The sequence below is a fragment of the Python bivittatus genome, unplaced genomic scaffold (genome assembly GCF_059951505.1).
Source record: "Python bivittatus isolate LINGU-HERP-01145 unplaced genomic scaffold, Pbiv_v1 ctg000700_np1212, whole genome shotgun sequence".
Lineage (NCBI taxonomy): Eukaryota > Metazoa > Chordata > Lepidosauria > Squamata > Pythonidae > Python > Python bivittatus.
The window spans coordinates 73584651-73603385 of NW_028277098.1; the positions used below are offsets into that span (position 1 = coordinate 73584651).

At 35.9% G+C, this 18735-nt stretch overlaps 1 protein-coding gene across 8 annotated transcripts in view; it reads left to right on the forward strand.

The window, feature by feature from the left end:
• Positions 1-18235, forward strand: part of PHF20 (PHD finger protein 20) — a 46495-nt gene extending 28260 nt beyond the window's left edge. For 5 of the 8 annotated variants that reach the window (XM_088128504.1, XM_007428255.3, XM_088128508.1 and 2 more), the window contains 11 exons: positions 536-709; positions 2418-2585; positions 2758-3033; positions 3547-3645; positions 4365-4529; positions 8069-8244; positions 9079-9214; positions 10334-10529; positions 11689-12088; positions 13160-13331; positions 16640-18235. In XM_088128504.1, the coding sequence (XP_087984630.1) occupies positions 536-709; positions 2418-2585; positions 2758-3033; positions 3547-3645; positions 4365-4529; positions 8069-8244; positions 9079-9214; positions 10334-10529; positions 11689-12088; positions 13160-13331; positions 16640-16782 (2105 nt within the window). In that variant the 3' untranslated portion in view covers positions 16783-18235. The remainder of the gene's footprint in view (positions 1-535; positions 710-2417; positions 2586-2757; positions 3034-3546; positions 3646-4364; positions 4530-8068; positions 8245-9078; positions 9215-10333; positions 10530-11688; positions 12089-13159; positions 13332-16639) is intronic. The other 3 variants (XM_088128507.1, XM_007428256.3, XM_088128506.1) reach the window with 2 other exon arrangements.
• Positions 18236-18735: the final 500 nt, after the last annotated feature.

Sequence of the window (18735 nt, forward strand, 5' to 3'; positions counted from 1 at the left end):
AAGATCGATGTGCCCATTTTTGTTTTTTGTTTTTTAGTAATGTTTGCATTTTTTTCAAGCGCAAATTTATTTTTACCATTCCTCCATGAAACCTCCTGCACTTTCATATGAATTTGAGTTTAGAACTATATATTTTGCAAATGCTATTTTCTACTGTAAGAATTTTTGTATATCGTTATCTCTAATGCATGGTTTTTTTTAAAAAAAAGATGTGATTGAGAAATTACTTAGGGTAAATTAGAGGGTTTTTTATATTAATGTTCAAACAGGCAATGTACAGTACATTTTTTTAACAATGTTAGGTGAGTGTACATTCTTTGGGACTTTAGCCAGATAAGTACAGGAAAGTTAACTGATTTTTATTTATTCTATATATGTATACCAATATAAGTAATAATTAAGATAGTAGTGTACCAATGTTCCTTTTCTTAAATAGAGTAGGATTTAGGTAGCACAGTGTATCAAATGTGAATAAGAATGTGATATATTTTACATTTAAACCTGCTTGTTAAATGTTTACCAAAACTCTTTTTAGCACAAGAGAAGTTGAAAAGTGCTCCAGGCAGTGAAAAAGATTCCATAAAGAGACTGTCACGGCATTCTACCAGCAGTAGCCATGACACTTTAGATAATAGCATTGCCACGCCACTTCTGGATGAAAGTGGGCCTTTTGAAGAAACAGACTCTACTCCAAAAGAAATTAGTGAAGGTAAAAATCTCATTTTATATGTGTTGTCAGTAGCTTTTGGGATCGAGGCCTAGTTCTAGAGTTGAGGAACCACATGGCAGTTTGCCCAAAACCATTTTTTATCTTTTTAATGCGAAGATGTTAAGAGAGCTCATAGTTCTCATAGGTCCCAGCTATCACCTAGAATTTGTGTCCATTAACCTAAAAGTAATTCTACATTAGTTTTTAGGAAATGGGAGTGGAAGGAAAGGATCCAAGATAGTTGCCAAAAGCAGTTAGTGTTAAGAAAAACACTTTTAAAAAATGAAGCTTAGGACAGCATTAATATCAGTCTTCGAAGGAGCTTTTTCACTTGCAGCTACTAAATGGAATAATGGTTAAGGTATTGGATTTGGGTGGGGAGACACAGATTCAAATAACTTCTTGAAGCTTTCTAAATTTATTTATTTACCTCATCAAGGTGACTCTGGGTGGCAAACAGTTAAAAACATCAGTGTAATAACAAAAAATATAAACATAAACATAACATAAACATGAAAGCAAAAAAGAATCACAAGGAAAACCCATCCATAATAAATTAATAATACCTTGCTACCTCAACTAACCTCCTGACTCCTATGCCTGGGAGAACAGCCCAGTCTTTAGGGCTTTCTGAAAGAACAGCAGGATTATGGCTAGTCTAACCTTTGGTGGGATGGTGTTCCAAAGGGGAGGAGCAGTAACAGAAAAGCCACACTTCCTGGGTCCTGCTAGATAACATTATTTAATAGATGGGATCTGGAGCAGGCTCCAGCTGGACCTAATGGGGCAGGTAGTGACAGTTGGAGAGAGTCGGTCCCTCAGATATCCCAGCCCCATTCCATGAAAGGCTTTGTAGGAGACAACCAGCACTTTGAATTGCATCTGGAAGCCTATTGGGAATGAAACATAACATTCTGGATCAACTGCAGTTTCCAGATGTTCTTCAAAGATAGCACCATGTAGAGCACATTGCAGTAATACAAATGTCAGGCCTATGAGATAGACCAAACTAAGACACCAGTGCCATATAGGTCTGAAAACTACTTTTACTGGAACAGCTATAGTAACAGAATCTTTTAAGTCTGTATGTGCTTCTCCCCTCCCTCACTTTGTCTTCATTTGAAATAGGGAGGGGCCTGTCTGAGATGTTTACTCAAATTAGTTTCTTGTAATGGGCTCAAGCCTCACTTGTGGGATCATTGTCGTGATTATTATTCACTCACAATTATATTTCACAAATTATTGTTTAGCAATTTATATTACTGATAGAACTACTTTAGTTTATTTCATTTGTAAAGCTGTTTAAAAAACTTAAAACATTTACAGAGTTTTGAACAGCTTTTACAGGTGAAATAAACTGGGCTGCCTCAAAATTGTACTGTGTAAAGTAAGCAGAAGCTCAGTGACAAAATACATGTGATCTTAAATGTATCTGCATTTAAAATAGTTTTTTTTAATGCAGATTATAGTACTGAAAAGGGTTGATACCTGATAGATTTAGGGCAACAGGGAGGGAAAATGTAACCTTCCCCTGCTGTGGTTTAGAGGAAAACCGTTTGAAGTGACAGTTCTTGGAGGAGAGAGATTCTCTTCATGCTTGCTTGGATACAATGAAGATGTTTATTTTATAGTTGCTCAAAAATTCCTTCTCTAACACAGTGTGGAATCCACTATAGCTTAGGCTTATTCTCCTGTTTCTATCTTTTAGATCTGTTAGAGGGTTGTGCTAAATCTGACCAAAAAATTACTGAAGAGTCTTCTCCATCTTCAGAAGTATCTCAGGCTTCAATAAATGATAACGGATTAAAGGAAGAGAACATAGCAGAGTCTTTCTCTTCACCTCATTTGCATGAGATTTCAGAGACATCTGTTACAGGTTCGTGTTTTTTTTGTCTTTGACAGATACTAGGGAGGAAGCACACTCTGAATTTTGCTGGGGATAGGGCGATGTAACACCAGTCTCTTACCCTGCATGCTTTTAATGTCTGTTGCATCTTATAATTAAATGCAGGATTTAAAAATCATTAATACATGTTGTGTTTTTGTAGTAAGCAGTGCTTCTAAGAGAATTGATGATTTTGCTGCTTCAAAAGCTGCAATTGAACATGAACCTAAGTTTAGATGCAAGTTCTTAGACTGTTCCAAATCCTTTCGAAAAGCCAAACTGCTGCATTATCATATGAAGTATTTCCATGGGATTGAGAAATCACCAGAACCACAACAAAATCCTGCAACAAGAAATATTCAAACAAGAGGTTCCTTGGCTTCTGAAAAGGCTAGTCAGGAAGGTTGTAACAGAAGGCGGACCACATCTGGTTGCTTATGTAAGTGGAGTTTTTTCCCCTGCTTTTTTTAAAAAATGCATTTAATTACTTTGAATCAAATCACTTGGGTTATTTTAAAGATCAGTGTTTTTAAAGTCCTTCCTGCTTTTCTCCAGTTCAGTACATAAGTAACCCAAAACTCTCAGTTTTAAATAATTAACATATTATTAAGTTTATTATTATGACAAAATACTAACACTTCATATATGAAATGAGGAAGATCACTCTTTATTTTTGAAATTATTTGATGTTTATTGGTTTTGTATAGATGCAGTTGTAAATTATGTAATGAGCATAAATTTAGAGAGCTGAATATAGAAAGTCAGTTTAAGAGAAAGAGGGAGAGACAGAGAGAGAGATGGGAAATAGAGCTGGAATAGTGAATAAATGTTAAATTGGAACAGCCTACTGATCTGAGTTCACTATCATCATATCTCAGCATACCTGAGTAAAAACTTAATGCTAATAAGCTATAAATGATAAGAAATAATGATGTATCTATTTTTTCTAAAGCTGCTAAAGAAAAGGAGAAGAACAAAGAAAAGAAACCCAGAGACATTGGAAGATCAAAATCAAAGAAAAAGAAAAAAAAGAAAAAGAAAATAAAATCAGGTAATATTTTAATTTGGGAAACTGCTGCTGGGGGGGGTGTCTTTTAATTTTCTCAAGCAATTTGTATCATTTGAAAGAGAATATATCTAAAATATAACATGTTAAAGTCAGTAAAATAGATATAAGTACATGCAGTTGTCTTTCCATCAAAAAACCTTCCGTGAGTCTCAGAGGCATGAGACAATTAATTATAGAAAAGAATCTGAAGATGTTTCCTGATTTACCTGGTAGTCAAATTTTTCTTCTACGAGAGGAGTTTGTCTCTTAATGCAAGAGTGGGGATTTCACAGCCTCCATATGTTTCCTCAGCTTGTTAAGCAAAATGGCCAGATTTTGAAAGCATAATTCCCACTCTACCTCCCAAAAGGGTTGGAGTGGGAGGCCTCTGGGAAAATCAGGAGACATAGTTATGATACATGTCCATGCCTGTCCTAACTGAAGGGGATTATTATTGTTATTATGGATGGGTATAATAATATTGAATGTTGAACAAAAATGTGAACAGATGTAAAGCTTTTACCACAGTTATTCACAGTAATTGTCTCCACCTGCTCATTAGAGATATAACCATGAAAAGCTAGGATAGCCTGCCTACTTTGGAATTGTTTCTGACAGCATGTGGGTTATGTATTATTTAAATAAATAATAATAGAGTTTGTGTGTATTCATTTTCTCTAATAATTAAGTTCTGGATAATAACACTTAACTAAACTTTCCAGAACATTCAGGGAGTGAAGAAAATGTTGACTTTTCCCAAGATCTTTCTCCTCCAAGGTCTGCCATTACAACAAGATACAATTCAGCAAATCGATCTTGTGTGCATTTGAGTACTCAAATACATAGCTCTGATTCTGGGCATCGTAAACAGAAATTAAAGATAACTGGTAAGAGTGCTTTTGGATTTTCTTTGGATGGTTTTAACTAAAAAAATTAAAAATAATTGTGAATATTAAGGATAATTGTGAATTATTTTTGCAGGCTTCCTGTTTATGATTGAGTGTTGATAGCTCTTACCATCATAAATCATGACATTTGAATTGCAGATTAGTATATCATCTCAGATATCCAAGATATACCATTTGTTTGTAGTTCTTTCTATTTTGCATAATTTTGAATGATTTAAATCAGGCATATGCAGATTTCTTATGCTTGAAGGCAGCACTTAAGGAAAAAAGTACAGGTAGTCCCCAGATTAAGAATGAGTTCCATTCCCAAGGTCTGTCCTTAAGTCAAATTTGTATGTAAGCTGGAACAGTATTATTGTATAATACTGTATAAGTAGTATTGTATAATTAACTTGAATCATAGTGTATTTAACTTGAACTTTGCTACAATAGGCTCTGTTCTTAAACTGTGGGTCATCTGTAAACTGGGCGTTCTTAACCCAGGGACTACCTGTATCCAAAAATATGGCCAGTGACATGGCATTACCAGAGCCAAATTTTGGGGGTGATAGTTTGAGGATTTGAGAGTGAATTTGGGCAGTACAATATTGGTCCTTAAGCTTCACAGAATTTATGTTTTTGACCCTCCACCAAAGCAAGAAAAAAAATCATCTAATTTCAGAAGGAATTTTCAGAAGGAATTTTAAATCTTTCTGACAAAACTCCTCTGCAAATCTAGACTGAAAATTTAGATCCTGTCTATTCAAGCAAGAGGCACTGCTTGCAAAATTTAAATTAAGAGCATAAGAATAGTTCTACAGCCTCAGGCCAAGGCCCATCTTAGCCCAGCAATTTGTTTCTCACAATGGCTAACTGGTGCTTTTCAGTGTTCACAAACGGGAGATGGAGACATGCCCTTTCTACCATTGTTCCTTTGCAGTTCATGTTTGGAGGTATGCTGCCTTCAACCCAAAGTAAACAGTGAGTTTTCATGACATAGACATGGACACTTGTCCATGAATTTATTCAGTCCCCCTTTAAAGCTACCCAAGTTAATAGCCATCACCACATCTTTTGTTAATTAATTTCACATTTTACCTTTTTAGCTTGTTCCAGAAAAGTTCTCTGTTGCCTAACAATTATAATAATTCCTCCTGGCACCACCATTTCATCCATTGAAAATCTTGAGCTCTGCCTGCCTAGCTTGCACAGGGAGAATTTTAAGAACATTTTCTTGACAGTCCTGGACTTCAGTTTGCTATCTAGCAGCTTAAATTTGGCTCCCAGAACTAGCTAGCTATGTTTTTCAACATCACTGGAGCCAACATTGGATCATGACTACTGCTTTTCCCTCAGGCAGTTTATCTAGATGGTTCATGGCATCTGCAGCCTTCACACCTGGCAGGCATATCACCAATATGTACACCTGTCACAAACTCACCTCTTATAATTCCAATGATTTAATAACCCACAGTCAAAAGCCCTGCAACCTCCCTAAGAGAAATAACATCAGTACAAGAGAATGGGAATTCATCATCTGAGGACTGAGTGCAAGAATACCTCTCTCATCTTTGAAATGATGTGCTCCTCCAAATCTCTCATTTGTACTGAGAGCAAGGGAACTATCATCATTGGGGTGAACTATCACGTCCTGGAAGGTATCACCTATATACAGTGGTACCTCGGGTCACAAACTTAATTCGTTCTGCAACTCTGGTCGCGACCCGAATCAAATTTTCCCATAAGGTTCAATGTAAATACGGTTAATCCGTTCTGACCCCTCCGAATTTGGTCGCCAACTGATTTTGGTCGCATCCCGAATCAAATTTTCCCATAAGGTTCAATGTAATTACGGTTAATCTGTTCTGAACCATATGTATTTTTTTTTAAAACCACAAAAATATGAAACAAAATACAGTGCAGTGCAGTACGAAGAGAGAACGCTAACCTTGCTCGAGGCGACTTCTGGCGTGGAGGACAGGAAGGCGGGTGGGGAGGCGGTTATTGCTTGGAGGGAGCGTCCCCCTCCCTACAGGAAGCCACGACCACGTGTCACGGCAGGGAAAATGGCCGCGGATCCTGTTTGTCACCCGATGCGGAGTTCGCGGACGGAAGCAAAATTTTGCGAACGGTGCTGTTCGTGACCCGAATTGGTCGTGAACAGAAGCGTTCGTGACCCAAGGTACCACTGTACCTCAGTGGTTTTAAGCATCTTGACTCAGCTACCTTGTTTTCAAAGGAGCTGATATTCCTTGAGAGCTAGGAGTTTAGTGCACTGAGAACAAACCCATATTATACTGCAAAAGCATGTACTTTTGTTTTACGCAAACTCATGTTATACCCAAAAAACACTGTGGAATAAGCTGAAAATCACTTTCTCCCATGCTGTCTTTGTATTCCAAACTAGTTATGAATTCTCATTTCTGTTCATGAAGTACAAGAGCTAGGCTCTGCATAAAATCCCTAAATCTACTGCAGTGCATGGGGATTAATGGGATTCCAGTTAAAATATGCCATGATAATGTCAGCAGATAAATATTCAGATATTACCTAAGTAAAAAACTACATTGTAAAGTAGTTTACACTCTTGTGCAAGATTACTCAGGAAAAACTAGGGCTCCTCCTCCTCCTCCTTCCTACTGTTATTCCTCTCTTCCAGACATGAGGGTAAGCATGTGGGTATGCCCTAGAACCTCTAGATTGGAATACTGCAATGTGCTGTACATGGGGCTACCCTTGAAGATTATTCAGAAGGTGCGGCTGGTGCAGAATGCAGCAATGTGGGCAGTTAGAGGTGTCTATTTTTGGGGACATGTGACACCACTGCACCACAAGTTGCATTGGCTGGCAGTGTCCTTCTGGGTGCAATCCAAGGCGCTGGTAGTCACCTTTAAATCTCTTTATGGCTTGGGGCCAGGTTACTTATGGGACTGTCTCTCCCCAGTTTTTACCTGTCAGATCTGGTCCAGCATGAAGGGCATGCTGCAGATCCCACTCCCAGGTAAGGAGTGTCTGCTGGCAGGCCTAGGAAAGCCTTTTCCGTCATGGTGCCTGCTCTCTGGAATTTGATTCCTTCTGCAGTTACATTGGCCATGTCCCTGTTGGCCTTCTATTAGGCTCCAAAGTTATGGTTCTGTGCTTGAGCTTGGGGCCCTGGGTGTGGGGCAGAGCCCTTTTCTCAGCCTTTTGTCTAAGATCAGGTGTAGTATCTATGCTGTGGATTTTATATTTTTTTGTATATGTTTTTAATACTGTTAGCCATTTAGAGTCCTGTATGTGAGATGGGCGGCCATATAAATCCACTAAATAAATAAATACATTTTTATGTTGGATTCTTTTGCTGAAATGAATCATTCTTTATCTGTGATTATGCTGTGCACCACTGTCTTACAGTTGCTAATTATCAATTCATCAGCGCTGCACATATGTGCAAATTAAAATTTATGAAAATATTGTTAATATCTGTTGAGTGGCAGGAAATCATTTTTAAGCCATTCACAGTCTGCTGGATTCATTCAATTTCAAATGTTTGCACACAGAAGATGATACCTTAAGCGAATCATCTGCAGAAAGTTTGTTTTGGAGTGATGATGACTGCAGTAGAGATATTGATGTAACAACCAATCCTGATGAGGATCTTGAAGATGATGATAATGACTTTGAAATCGTTCGCTGCGTTTGTGAAGTAGAGGAAGAAAATGACTTTATGATTCAGGTACATTGTGTAAGATGGAAGTGTAATAAAGAAATTGCCAGTCCCCAAAGTAATGCAAATAGGAATCATCATAAGGTTATTCCAACTCTGTCCTGGATAACTAATTGGGAAGACTTAAAACAGTAATCATTTACAGGCTTGAGATTTATTTTCCAATTCAGATTTTCCCCTGAGGTGGAGAAGCATCAAGCCTTTCACTGCCTAGAACCGAAATGTATCTGTTGTTACTTCAGAGATGGTAACATTAAGATGGAGCATGGTCTGGATGCACCAAGAACAGAAGTCTGGGTGGAAGGGGCACAATAAGTGAAGGCTAGGACTTTGGAGGATTATTGAGAAAATGACCATACCTTGAGCTGCCTCCATATTATAGAATACAACAGAGTCAGAAATAGTCTTAAACACTTAGAATATAGCTTATGAAACAGGAAATACATTTTCTAGGTTCAGAAATAATGAGCAGTTTGCTATATCAGATGATCTAGTAAAGGAATTTATGTATGTATTTTTACTTCAAAGAGGTGTTGAGTCACATTGACATGACCCAAATTTATACTTCAGATTCCAATTTTTATAAAGAGAGAACTGAAAGATTTTTGTGGTCATTTTTCTGATTAACATTCTTAATATTTAAATATAGAATTTATATTTTTAACTTTAAAATGTAATGAACTTATTCTATAACAGTTGTGATATTTTCATTTATTCAGTTTACATTTAAAAACAAGCACCAATAAATCATCTTATAAACTTTAAAACTTAAATATATTTAGAAGATTACTTTGTGTAAGTTCTGCTTATCTATTTGGTCTAATTCTGTCTAATATTTAACAGTGTGAAGAATGTCTCTGTTGGCAGCATGGAGTTTGTATGGGTTTATTAGAAGAAAATGTACCTGAGAAATATACGTGTTATATTTGTCAAGATCCTCCAGGTACAAAGATTTCTAAGGTTGCAGAGTCTTCTAATAGTATGTAATAATTATATTATTTTATGCCTTTTTGAAGTACTATTTTGTTATTATTCTGCTTTTTGCTAATTTGTCAGCATACCTTAATTTACAACTTAGTGATTACTTGAATTCAGATTCATTGAATTCAGATTTTTCAAGTCTTTGATAGCAAATTATTTAACTTACTGTAACTTACTATAATAGCCAGTATAGTGAATATATTGATAATATATTTAATGATTTGTGAAGTTTACTGATTTTGAGTCTACATATAATTAAATTTTTTCTTTTCCTTAGTTTAAAAGGATGAATATATCTTATTTCCTTAGTAAAAATTGAATGTAGGCAGCTGGAGAGTACAGTTCTCCCACTGTAGTCCTGGCAAGGAGGAAAGTGCTGTTGCCAAATGGAGTCATCCTATGGTAGCACCTAGCCTTTACTGCTTTGTTTGTGGTGAGAAAAAAAAAGTTGGGAGTGCTGGGAGGCTCTGTGCATATTGGTGGGAGTAGCTTTCTATTCTTGTTTGCATGCTGGATCCTGCATGGTGAAGTAGTCAAGTTTCAAGTTGAAAAATGAAGAAAGAACTTTTGTACGTATTTGTTCAGAAAGAAATTCTATGATTTTCAGTATTAGTTTCTCACAGGTAAATATATAAATGATTATATTTTTGGGGCTCCAAGCCTTTCAAAGATACAATGGTGCTTAAACATTTGTGAACATGTTTGAATTTCCAGTATTTCTACATAAATGTGACCTAAAACGTGATCTGTTCTCCACACATTTTCCTCAATAAATAAAGAAACAAGTATAATGTTTTTGACTCATTTGTGTAATTTGGTTCTTTTTAATAAGTTTTTGGACTTGTGTGGAGATACTGCATTTCAGTAATAATCTCTTAAGGCTTAAAAATTAGTAAAACGGTGAGTTCAAAACTACTTTAGTTAAGGAAAGCACAATAATAATTTTTTATTATTATTGACTGGTTTTTCAGATTTGGAGATTAAATTTCTATACCAAATCAATATACCAAATTTTTGCTGTTTGTTTTAAAAGTGAAAATAGTGCAGATTAGAATTCAGCTAATAGTAAGTGTATACTTACTTTTATTTTTAATATAGTTCCCTGTTATTGCTTTAGGTAAACGATCCAGTTTGAAGTACTGGTATGAGAAGGAATGGTTATGCAATGGCCACATGCATGGTTTAGCATTTCTGGAAGAAAATTATTCCCATCAAAATGCTAAAAAAATAGTAGCTACACACCAACTTCTTGGCGATGTGCAAAAAGTGATAGAAGTGCTACATGGACTTCAGTTGAAGATGAGCATTTTGCAGTAAGCTATATTTTGAATGTATTTGCTTAAATTATAGTGATACCTTTTGAAGAATTAAATACAATTGAATTTCATAAAGCTATCATATATTCTATTATTCAGATACTGGTATGTTTAACAGGCTAGTTCAGGATAATACTAAATCATTTTTACAGCACTTCCCCTCTTATGGTGCAGCTTGACTTTGGAAGCTTTTTGTTTTCATTTAGTATATCAGTAGAATAGTGTACCATCTGCACCCAAACTCTTAACCATAGTTAGCTGGAACAAGCTAGCTTCAGGCCATAGGTGGAATCATAGCTATAGTTATGATTAACCATACTTTAGGATGGTTAATATTTTGATTTTGTAAGATATCAGGCAACACTGATAAGAAATAGAAAGATATTAGGGTTACCTGCACTTTAATATATCTACTTTCCCCCCCGCCTGCCCCCCCCTTTACCACTGCCAAATAAAACTTCATCTGCGACATTTCTGCATGCTATATTTATGTGAAATAACTATAGGAGTCACCAGTAATCGAAGGGCTGTTGCAAATAATGTGTTCCAGGAAAGCATGCTTAAAGCAGTGACTCTCTCAGAAATTCATGGGATAACTTCCTTTGTGTGTGCACAACTACCATTTATAGGAGTCTTTGAGGAGTGTTGCATGGCACATAGTTTGGAAGTAACTGGAACACCTGCTTGAACTTGTACATGACTGGTCTTTGAAGCCATTGTGAGGACTAGTCTTCCATTTTACAGTGTTCTAAATATTGTATGATTTTTAGGAATCTCCTTTTATTGAACATCTCATCAATGGAGTCACTAAAGAACTAATAGTAATAAAATTTAGAAGTGTCATTCCTATTCCTAAATGTTTTAAGAGTTAACATTAAATTCAGATAGGTTCATTTATGTCAGGTGATATTTTTACTTGTTTTACTTACAGTGTTTAACTTAATTGTGCTGATAAATAATAAGACATTTCAAATATGCACATACTAAGTGGTAACACTATCATGACTTCTCTGAAATCTGACTTGGAATACATAATAGAAGATTCATGTTGGCTAGTTTCCAGGATTTCAAATAAAACTGGTTTAGAGGATAAAAGGTATAAGCTAAACTCTAGTAAAAGTTTTCAGTGTAATTTCCATTTATTTCTCTTCAACAGAAGCAAGGAACATCCAGACCTGAAACTTTGGTGTCAGCCTTGGAAGCATCTCAAAATAGAAGAAAAATCTCATACCACTAGACTCATTCACATTGAAGAAAATAGTTGCAAAGAGGAGACCACAAGTTATAGAACTTTTAATGGAACAGTTGAGAAACCTCCAACCATTCCTTCTGTAGAGGAATCTTATATCACTAGTGAGCACTGTTACCAAAAACCTCGAGCTTACTATCCTGCTATAGAACAGAGACTTGTTGTAGAAACCAGAAATTCGGACATAGATGATGGTGTTAATAGGATAAGAGAAAATGGAGATGATACTGTAGTGGAGAGATTAGGATGGGAACTGGATAGAGAAATATGCAAGTTGGAAAATGAGTCAAAACATAACTACTCTAAGGTATGTTATACTGGACTCTTTCTAGTTTTTAAAGCTACAAGTGGACAGTGTCCCTTTGTGCCCCAGAATCCCTATGTTGTGAAAATTCAGTTTTAGATTGTGATGATGAGTACATTGGTTGGTTTCATGCAGCAAGGGAATATTGGGTGGGTGGATGATTGATAGATAGATAGATAGATAGATAGATAGATAGATAGATAGATAGATAGATAGATAGATAATGGAAGTGAAAATGAAAAATATATTGCTAGTCAGCTCTAGCAAATCAAATAGAATGATTCAAGTAAAATTCCCTTGCAGGAATTTAGTTTTGCAGGAACTAAAGTTCATAAATTCATTGTTAGGAAAGCTGAAGAATTAGTATAACTCACACATGTAATTGTTTGTTTGTTCCTTCATTCAATTGATATGGCCATCCATCTCAACAAGTGACTCTGGGCAGCAAACAATCTTAAATTAAAAACAATTCCAATCACAAATATAAAAAATAAAATACTTATATGTATATAATGTGTATAACTTACCTATAATATGTTAAACTTTTTATATCTGAGATACGGCAATATTTTGAGAACTTTAGAGTCACAAAATAGGAAAAATGGTAATAAAGCAAAAAGTGAAAGGTAGGTGAGACATACGTTTGGTTCTAAAATGGAACATGTAGATGAGAAAGGTGCTGAGATGGTTTCAGGTTATATCAAAATGTGTCTTCTAAGGTTGTTGAGTGGAAAAATAAATAGTGCTTGATTCCCTCATTTTTGAAAATATAAAATCCAGCTATTAATTGAAACGGTCTCAATATATGATAATACTTTATACGAATATAAATTATTTGTATAAACATATTATTTTAGAATTAATTCAAAAACTGGTTTGTAACTAAAAACGTGTTCTATCTGACTTAGGGATTCAGTGATATTTTTTATTCATTTGTACTTCATACACATGGATCCACTATCACTTCATCTTCTGAACCAAAAATATCAGAAATTGCATATAATGTAGTCACTTGAACAATTTTTGTTTAAAATTGTTCAGTGTTTATAAGAATTAACTTGTGCATTTTTCTAGGTAAGAGAAAAAATCACATCAGAAGAAGATACTGAAGTAAAATTGCTTGAAAAAGACAAGGATGGAATTATGAATTCCCAGCTGCAGTGGCAGCTTAACCTTTTAACCCATGTTGAGTCCCTGCAAGATGAAGTTACTCATAGGATGGATTTAATTGAAAAGGAACTAGATGGTAATGGCTTTTTCCTTCTATGTTAGCAGTTTGTAAGATCTGTTCAATAAATTTTCTTGTGTTCTGTTTCTTACACTAAACCTGTCTATTGCAGGTTCATAATCAACAGGTTGATAAACTGAGTTTAAAACCCTCCTGAAAGGGCCATTGTTTTTGCTTATGTCTTTCTGATTACCTGTCCGGAGTTCATCATTAGTCTCCTGTGTCCATAGACACATTGTGTGAAATTCCTCATCGGTTATAGTGGGGTGTCTTTCAAACATTACAGTAGGTTGGTTGAAACTATTAATATGCAGGCTGATACCAAAAGCTGCTTCAGCAAGTCCTCTTAGGTGGATCAGCTTAAAATTTGCTAAAACATAGCTGATTCCAGGTAGACTTCTGTCATTTATAGTATTTCTTTATATTTAACTGCAGTGTTCTATACTGCAATATCTCTATAACTATTGTAGCTAAAAGAGGGATGATCAATACTGAAGAAAGTTGCTTATATATTATAGCAACCAAACTTCTCTGAAATACAGATGTCTGTTTTATTATTCTGATGTAAACTGAATTTGTAGTGCTTCAAGGAAGATTTAAGCCTTAAGTTTAATAGGTGGTTGTTGTTCAGTCATTAAGTCGTGTCCGACTCTTCATGACCCCATCAACCATATCGCGCCAGGCCTTCCTGTCCTTCAGTGCCTCTCTGAGTTTGCTCAGTTTCATGCTCATTGCTTCAGTGATGCTATCTAACCATCTCATCCTCTGCCGTCCCCTTCTCCTTTTGCCTTCAATCTTTCCCAGCATCAGGGTCTTTGACAGAGTCCTCTCTTTGCATTAGGTGACCAAAGTATCTGAGCTTGAGCTTCATTGTCAATCCTTCCAATGAGCAGTCAGGGTTGATTTCCTTTAGGATTGACTGATTTGACCTCCTAGCAGTCCAGGGGACTCTTAAGAGTCTTCTCCAGCACCACAGTTCAAAGGCATCAATTCTTCAGCGCTCAGCCTTTATGGTCCAGCTCTCACAGCCATACATTACTACCGGAAAAACCATAGCTTTGATTATGCAGATCTTTGTCGGCAAGGTGATGTCTCTGCTTTTTAATATGCTGCTAGGTTTGCCATAGTTTTCCTCCCAAGGAGCAAGCGTCTTTTAATTTCATGGCTGCAGTCTCTGTCTGTGGTGATCTTGGAGCCCAAATAAATGACGTCTGTTACTGCTTCCATTTCTACCCCTTCTATTTGCCAGGAATTAATGGGTCCAGATGCCATGCTCTTAGTTTTTTTAATGTTGAGTTTCAAGCCAGCTTTTGCACTCTCCTCTTTCACCCTCATCAAGAGGCTCTTTAGTTCTTCACTTTCTGCCATTAGGGTGGTATCATCTGCATATCTGAGGTTGTTGATGTTTCTCCCTGCAATCTTAATTCCAGCTTGTGATTCTTCCAGCCTGGCATTTCTCATGATGTACTCTGCATATAAGTTAAATAAGCAGGGTGACAGTATGCAGCCTTGTCGTACTCCTTTCCCTATTTTGAGCCAATCGGTTGTTCCATGACTGGTTCTAACTCTTGCTTCTTGGCCCACATACAGATTTCAAGTTTAATAGGTACTCTTTACAAATTGTAGAATTGCTGAAATCATTATACTGATGCTTATGTGCTTTATCATGAGTTGCAACCTCGTGTGTGCATGTGTGCATGTGCGCGCACATGCATGTGTATGCAAATCATTCTTGACTCCTTTGTTCCAAAGGCAGTTTTGTTCCTAAGGCAGTCTCAGTCTCCTGGTTTCTAGACTGGTATCTTAAACCACTACACCAGTCTCTATTCTAAAGATATGTGGCAGTGACCTGACCTGGATTCTGTAGTGGCCCCTGATAGATGCTTATATACTTGGTGTGTATATTTTCCTGTGATTCCTCATTTGGTTTTTCTGATTGATTGATTGATTGATTGATTGATGATGGTGCTTCTACTAAACAGATATTTGATGTATCTGTAAAAATACTCTAAATAAAGTTACTGTAAATTTATGCAGTTTCCAAATACTATAGTTTGAAAACTATGTGCCAATAAATATCAGTGATCTGCTTTCAAAATTTGGAAAAGTAAATGCCTCCATTTACCTAGCTATAGCTGGAGAACCAAGAAGCAGGGCTTTAAGGCAGGTACTTCTTGCTTCCCAACATGAAGTATTCGGGGATACTAGAATATTTTGGATCAGGAAGATTCTGAATAGCCATTATTGCTGCTTCTATTTTTTTTTTTTAAACCCAAATGGCCATTGCTACATTTTATGGTAATGAATTCTATAGACAGTGGGGCTGTCTGTATATTGCCCTGAATCTATTGTTAATCTCTTTTCATTGGGTAACCCTGGGAATTAAGATTCTTTATCTGTATTTTTTGCACTAGCATAATAATATAAAATTTTCATGTTCTCACTCTTTTCCCTCGAAATTAAAAAACAAAACCAGAAGATGCTCCTAATGTCATTTTGATTGTCCTTTTCTGTACTTCATTACATAGTTTTTCATGAGCTGGGTTTACATATTTTCATTGAACTATTACACCATAACTCCAGGATGTATTTTCTGGATAGCCACTGTTAGTTCAAATTCCATCAAATGACTTGAGTTTCATATGCACCTCCTCAGTCTCCTTCAGTTTTCATCATCGTGAATACATTGATATCATTTGCAAATTTCTCTGGTGGCTCCTCCCTAGCTTTCAGATTTTTGATGAAAAGAATAACAGTAATCATAGTACATATTAGGGGTGTGCATGAAATGAGAAAAATGTTTTAAACCTGGAACAAAACATGTTCTCAAAGTTCTGCCAAACTGTTTTGTCATTCCAGGTTTTAAGCAAAATCCTGTTGGGCACGTAGGGCGTCACCTCCTCTCACTTATCATTGGCCCCTAACCCAGCATAACCAAATGGTTTGCTTACCCCACCAGCTTTCCCAGTGACTTTCCTTGCTCTCAACTTCTCCCCTCAGCCACCATTTATCTTGGCTCCCCACTCTACCCAGTACTATGCATAGACCAATTCCCCCCACCCCCATTTGTTCTGTGCTCAGACCAAAACAACCAAAGCATATGTTTTGATTTGGGCACAGACTACCACAGATCACTACTGTATGCCTATATTTGGGATGCTGTTTTAAATTGCTTGATAGTTAATATGTTTCATTAAAAAACACTGAAAATATTGATTCCAGAATATTACACTATTCTGCTGAAACTCTTTGTAGCTAATACAAATCAAATTTAGCCACCAGTGACTTAGGCCTTTGTGATTATTGTACCTTCTCTTTTCTTACAGTTTTAGAGAGTTGGTTGGATTATACTGGAGAGCTGGAACCACCAGAACCATTAGCAAGACTTCCTCAACTGAAGCATTGTATAAAACAACTCCTCACAGACTTGGGCAAAGTACAACAAATAGCACTTTGCTGTTCAACATGATATGAAATTTCTGCTGGATGACTGGAGCCTGTCATATGATGAGCACTCTCTATTTTAATGGAATAGCATGCTTGTTGCATGTGATGCAGAACTGACTTCAGGGAATTATTTAGAGGCAAGGGTTACTCTTCACAAAAGTAAAGAGGTTGCCTTTATCTTTTGTTCAGTTGGCCTTTGCTAGGCATTTTTAACATTATGGAAAGGGATTTATTCTCATCTTCAAAAGCTAGGAGCAGGTCGGCAATGGACTTTTCATTCCTTGTATCAAGTTGAAATAAACATTAATGTTCTTTGCATATATACACTGACAGAATTGTGCCACTGGAGAACAAAGTTCTAAGAGCCAAAAAATAATTAGCGATCCAAGACTGTAGATTATATTCTGCCTAGTTTATTTAAGTGACCTAATGTGTCAGTAAGACTCATACTTTATTCTAATAGTTTATGCATAACTACAGTATTTAATCAATAGAAGATATTATTTTCAAGCCTAGCAAGTATGAATGTCTAATTTTATAGTAAACTGTTACAAGAGGTTTGCATATAGGACCTGAAACTAATCTACTATTTTAAATAGATGTAGTAGAAGGTCCCAATTTGGTTGCACTTCTTTTCCTAGTAAATTATCATTTTCCATATTTATCATGTCATTGTAGCATGACTCTCATGGTACTGGGAAACCCATTTATGTTGAACTTCTGTGCATTCTTTAATTTCTAAATCTGGCCATGCTGTGCCTCCCATGACCTAGTGCTGATGACATACCCTCAAGGAAGGGTATAAAACTGTCTATACAAGGAAGGGCATACTACAGATTCAGATCTAGCCATGGCCTATGATGGTCACGGTGTTGTTTTCTTCCCTACTGTTAATAATTGCCATTCCGGTTATAGTTTGAAACATAATCTTTTTCAATATTATAAATGTTCTCATTGTAGATACTTGTAAAGTGTGGTTTTTGGGAATCAGTTAATTTTATATTTGTGTATAACAGAGTCTCAAGGTCTATGCATGAGGTACTGTCCCCCAAGGCAATGGGACATTATGTTAAACAATGTTTTTGAAATCCCTTTTTGTACTTTTTAGTTTCCTTATTAGCATTATTTGTGAGATCAAAGTGAAAAAATGCTGCTTATGTTGAAGCTACATTATACAGTAGCTTTTGGAACATCGGTGTATTGTAACTATTTTATATGTTTAAGAATATCATTTGCCTGCAGATCATATTTACATCACTACTTTCTTTTTGTTAGATAACATCTGGGACAAGAAATTAATTGGAGGTGGACAGGATAGAATATTTTTGCATTGGGTGTTCTGAATGTTGGAATTTTCCTACCTTGATATTGAAGTTGTTTTTGACACCACCAAAGTTTAAAATTAAAGCACATTTGTGAGTTGAAGCCCTGTTTAGTGTACAAACTGGTAATTATGAATAAAAATCTGTAATGTTTATATGCTGCAGAATTATGTACATTTCAGTTAACTAGTGATTGTCATAGAAGTAACATTTTTCTGACCAGCTTATCTCATTCAAAAATAATTAGTATACTTTTTTGAGTTCTGACAAAGGCTTTGTGCCAAGACTAATTTCAGGGAATAATTTGTCTCCAATTTATTGGCTCTTATAGGTTATAACAGCTGTACAGCAGATAAAAATTATTTTGCTGTAATAAATTGGAATAAAGTTTGTGATCAGTAAATGACACCTGATTGTTTCACAATAATATACTATGGGGCATTTTCTAAATAACAAGGTGTCCCTGAAAAAATTATATTTCCATCCTTAGCTGTAAACAAGTAACAACATTTTGTAAGGCTTGAGTAACTTATATTTCTAACTATATCCTTTTTACATTTATAAAGATAATCCTAAAACCATAGGGCAGAGCTTAGAAATATGTAGCTTTCAAAGTGTTACAAATTGCAACTGACAGAAATTCTAATTAGCAT